This window comes from Palaemon carinicauda, chromosome 18, assembly GCF_036898095.1.
Source record: "Palaemon carinicauda isolate YSFRI2023 chromosome 18, ASM3689809v2, whole genome shotgun sequence".
Taxonomy (NCBI): Eukaryota; Metazoa; Arthropoda; class Malacostraca; order Decapoda; family Palaemonidae; genus Palaemon; species Palaemon carinicauda.
Genome location: NC_090742.1, coordinates 63139090 through 63143933, shown reverse-complemented (window position 1 = coordinate 63143933; position 4844 = coordinate 63139090). Strand labels below are relative to the sequence as shown.

The 4844-nt window shown below is 35.5% G+C and overlaps 1 protein-coding gene across 1 annotated transcript in view; it reads right to left on the bottom strand.

The window, feature by feature from the left end:
* Window positions 1–3849, bottom strand: part of LOC137657328 (transmembrane protease serine 11D-like) — a gene marked incomplete at its 5' end in the record, with an annotated part of 24969 nt that extends 21120 nt beyond the window's left edge. Inside the window, 3 exons of the mRNA XM_068391662.1 lie at window positions 1840–1984; window positions 2877–2994; window positions 3629–3849. Coding sequence (XP_068247763.1) covers window positions 1840–1984; window positions 2877–2994; window positions 3629–3849 — 484 coding nt within the window. The remainder of the gene's footprint in view (window positions 1–1839; window positions 1985–2876; window positions 2995–3628) is intronic.
* Between the last annotated feature and the right edge of the window lie 995 nt (window positions 3850–4844).

Sequence of the window (4844 nt, the reverse complement as noted above, 5' to 3'; positions counted from 1 at the left end):
CAGAATTGTAGAGAACGAACCATATCCTCGTCCCACTCTTGCGACATTTCTTTCACCTCATTCGCAAGCTTGCAGAGCTTGGCAAGCCGTTCTAATGTTAAGCCCGTTTCTTCGACATTTTCTTGGATCTCTTCCTGTGTTTCACTGTCTTCACTGCCCGATTTCGTCAGGTCTTTGAGGTCTGCGGCCGCGTAACTTCTACTGTCTTTTAACATATCGAGAAGCGTCACCTTCTCAGCAATCGTCATTATCTTTCGGTGCTGTTTAGGCTCACTACCATCCTTAGTAGAAGCAGAAGGCTTGGGAGGCATTGTACAGTAAGGTTTAACAGAAAGTTCAACAAAAAGTTCAACTTAAAACAGTCACGCACAGCACAGATTAAAGTCCACAATTACTTAACAACGTCAACACAGTGATACAGCGGGAGACAAAGTGACCGCGGAAAGAGATGCTGGGGGTTGGAGAAGCATTCAAAACACCAATCACAGGCTAGATTTCAAAACTTGGGTTCTGATTCGTCATCTATCAGCGCTTGAACCAATCACAACCCGTCTTATATGCTACGTAGGTTACCAATTCAAAGTACAAGATACCCTGCGTACAGTATACTGTACAGTAATAATAATAATAAATAATGATACTGTAATAATAATAATAATAATAATGATAATAATAATAGTAATAATAACAATAATAATTTTAATAACAACAACAATAATAATAATAATAGCTTTACGTACGCTATTTTACGCTTTTGTTGTAGGATGTGTGTCTCTCTCTCTCTCTCTCTATCTCTCTCTCTCTCTCTCGTACGCTTATTCGAAATGTGATTTTTGTAACAAAGAATATTATTGGATGCAGTACTACGTACGTATACATACAAAAGATTCATGGAAAAGAAGCACATCCATTACATTTGTAGTACAGTACAGTAGTAGCCAACAGCAGCCTTACACCATTCTAATATGGTATGACTGCATCTGATTTGCGTTTCATGTTCGATTTAATTTTACTACGTACTGTATACATTACTGAATTATCGTATGATCACATTCTCTTTTCGTGTTTTATTTCTTTCTGTGCTTAATTATATGTCATATGTAATGCAATGAACAATCAGTAAGAGCAGATATTACTAATTTCAGTATTAATGGAATTACAGGTAACGAAATATCGTATTTGGGGTCTTCAGATATTGCAGTATTTTCGAAATTTCCGGAAAATCCGCGATATGTATATATATATATATATGGGTTATGGAAAAAACCTGCGAAGTGGTGAATCCGCGATGGTCGAACCGCGATGTAGCGAGGGTTCACTGTATATATATATATGTATATATATACATATATATATTATAGATATACTGTATATATATGTATATATATATATATATATATATATATATATATATATATATATATATGTACTTTATGAGTGTTTATGTACAACAAGATCAACAACAAATGTAGCCGTTTTTAATCCACTGCAGAACAATACCTTAGACGTGACCTTGGTCATGTCTGAGTTTTGGCCTGTTTTCGTCACCACGCTGGCCCTTGTGTATTGGTGATGGTGGGAGAGAATAGTCTGGTCAATTACAGCAAATCAACCTAATATGGGTCACCCTGACTAGTACAGCTTTGCTGATACATGGCAATACAGAAACCCTTTCACCACATCAAGGTATCCCCTTACAAGTACTTTATGGAAAAAGCATATCTGTTGTTACTGATTTAGAAAGCCTAACTCTTTATGATAGAAACACTCAACTCTCGTGTATATATATATATATATATATATATATATATATATATATATAAAACGTGAGTTATTTACCATAAAACAAAGCCCCCCATCCAGTGACAACTGCTTTCCCTCCAACGATGATATCCGATTCTTCTGCCAGACATATGGGCTGAACGGTCGCGTCGTTTTCCCATATCAGGTCATTCGGAAGTTCTACAAGGGCGATGTCATTAGCCTAGGGTGAGATGATAAACAATTTTAATTTTCCAGCAAAAAGAGGAGAGTCTATAGAAGTAGATAAGTTTGCATAAAATAAAGATATACAGTCAATGGTTAGTCTTTCATTTTAAGAGTTCGGTTGAACATTAGTCGCATTGAAACGCCATGTATACTTGACCATTCGTCTTCTTATGCTCAAACCTCTGATTTTTCTCATCATAAACCATTGTCCTTTTCACCTTATTGACTCCTATCATATTGGCATGCCACACTGCAGATATAACTAGCTACCATAGTTGCCACGGAGATTCTAGGCGAGATAAGCCCCTCCCCTTGATGACGTCATAGCCAATCATGAGAGACAATGTGATTGTCTATGACGTCATCATGGGTGGGGCTTATTTTGCCCGGAATTTTTGCAGCAACTATAGGTATTCTACTCGGAAATTATGATATAGTTTCGTTGTTTTGTTTACTAACTAGCAATGACTTGGGTATTATATTAAGACAAAAGCCTTGTAAATCATTAAAAGTAGAGAGTGTTTTCACATTTTTTTTTCATCCCAACCCCATTATATCCTACGTCGCATACGTCCCGTTCCAACACTTTTTTTTCTCTTGTCTTCCCCATTTGTCTTTATTTGGACAAACCTTTTCAATAAAAATGACCTAACTCCTCCAACGCCATATGATGTAATGGGTCTCGTCCAGACTCTCAAATAATTGGGAATGGAAAAATTTCATTGGGGTGCGTACATGTAGATTGAATATTTTAATCCCTTTCAAGGTCTTTTGTGCTTTAGTGTTTTAATTCCTCTATCATTAAGAAAACAACTCTATAGATATGGAATGAAATTTAAGAAATAGTTTAGCTAAGCCATTGTTTTTATTGCAAAACATGAACTCACAAATGTTTCGTTATCGTAGTTTTCATGAACAATATATTGAACTGCGTAGACCCCTCTGTGCTCACTCCGATTGCTGCTGCCGTAGGCAACAATAACGTCATTTTGCTTAACTGGGTTCCTGCAAAGAACGGAAGGTGATCAGCCCATCTTGTAGCAAGGCACTGAATGGCCTCCTGGTTCCTATAGCTTAAATCCAATTAATTATAATCTTTGTGAAATAAAATGGCTGAGGAATGAAGGAACGTTATACGGTTTTTATAATCCTGCTCTCAAATGTCTTCATGTTAAATCTAAAATTAGGTTATACATCACAACCAGTGTATAGTGTAAGATTGTTGATGGTTTCCATAATCCCTTAAATTGTAGGAAAAATTGTAATCGACTTTTATCATCCTGAATTGTTAGAAATGCAAGCCATTACTGATAGTCATCAGTTAATAAGTGAATGTCAAGAAGAGAGGCCAACATGTTGTTTAGAAGTATATATATATATATATATATATATATATATATATATATATATATATATATATATATATATATACTTTTAAAGCTATTATAGAATACACATCCAATTTTATACGCGAGTAAGAGGATTATACATGTTAGCTTAGGAATATCCCTCAAGGTGTCATTTTATTCTCTACTGAACCTCAAGAAGTTATAGTAGAACCCTATTCCAAGTTAAACCTATTCCAAGTTATAGTAGAACCCCATTTAAAAGAAACACTGACAAATCTCTTAATACTTGCCCTTCCTTGTCAAATAAGCAATGGGCTGCTGTAAGGATCCACCTTTTCTTGATGATGGATCCTCCACATCCGGAGGTGCCAGGGTAGAGGACAACTTGAAAAGGATATTCGTTTTCTGCTGCTTCTTCCCCGTTGACTATCTTTATGCCATCTACATTGATTGGGGCTATACCACAGTTTGCTATGGAAAACAGAAGTGTTGTGGAAAGTACAACAGTATTAGTTCATGCAAACGCGTTGAGAAGCTGCTAACTTAAGTAGGGCAGAATAGACAATGCCCTAAATATGTATTTTTGCCCTCTCAACAGTATTTTTTGTATAAGCGAATATTATTGTGGACATTAAGGATGTATAGACAAAAATGATAATGATTTCTTTCAAAAGACAAGTTGTAAGCTTTGTCCGTGTATTCGTCTATAGATTAGTCAATTATGTAGGGGTTTATGTACATATTATCTAATGAGAAAGGGTTGAAAATAAGTTATACAAATTTACGATGGATCTCACCATATAAGGCAAAAATTCGTACCAAAAGGAAGGAAATTAGTTGAAACTTTCTAAATAGTATTATCAATTTGTTAGGTTGCACAACTATAAGGGAGCTTTGTGTGAATGATGCAAGAATGGAAATAATAGGTGTCAACTATTAAATATTTGTGGAAGTAACTTTTCAAAATGTCATCAGGAGGTTGAAGAAAGAAAAGACACCATAAGCAGATTAAAATAGGGACACTAGAATATGAATTGGTGGCTGTCCAGTATGTGTAAGGTATCTCTGAATGTGGGAAAGTTTACAAAGGAAAACTTGATGGGAAATATAAACATAGATTACAATAGGGACACTAGAATATGAATTGGTGGCTGTCCATTATGTGTAAGGTATCTCTGAATGTGGGAAAGTTTACAAAGGAAAACTTGATGGGAAATATAAACATAGATTACAATAGGGACACTAGAATATGAATTGGTGGCTGTCCAGTATGTGTAAGGTATCTCTGAATGTGGGAAAGTTTACAAAGGAAAAACTGATGGGAAATATAAACACAGATTACATTAGGGACACTAGATGGTGGCTGTCCAGTATGTGTAAGGTATCTCTGAATGTGGGAAGTTTACAAAGGAAAACTTGATGGGAAATATAAACACTTTTATTTAAGCAATGATAAATCTACTGTGGGTAGTATGTGGTAGGGTTAAGAGTTCAAAAGAAAAGCAT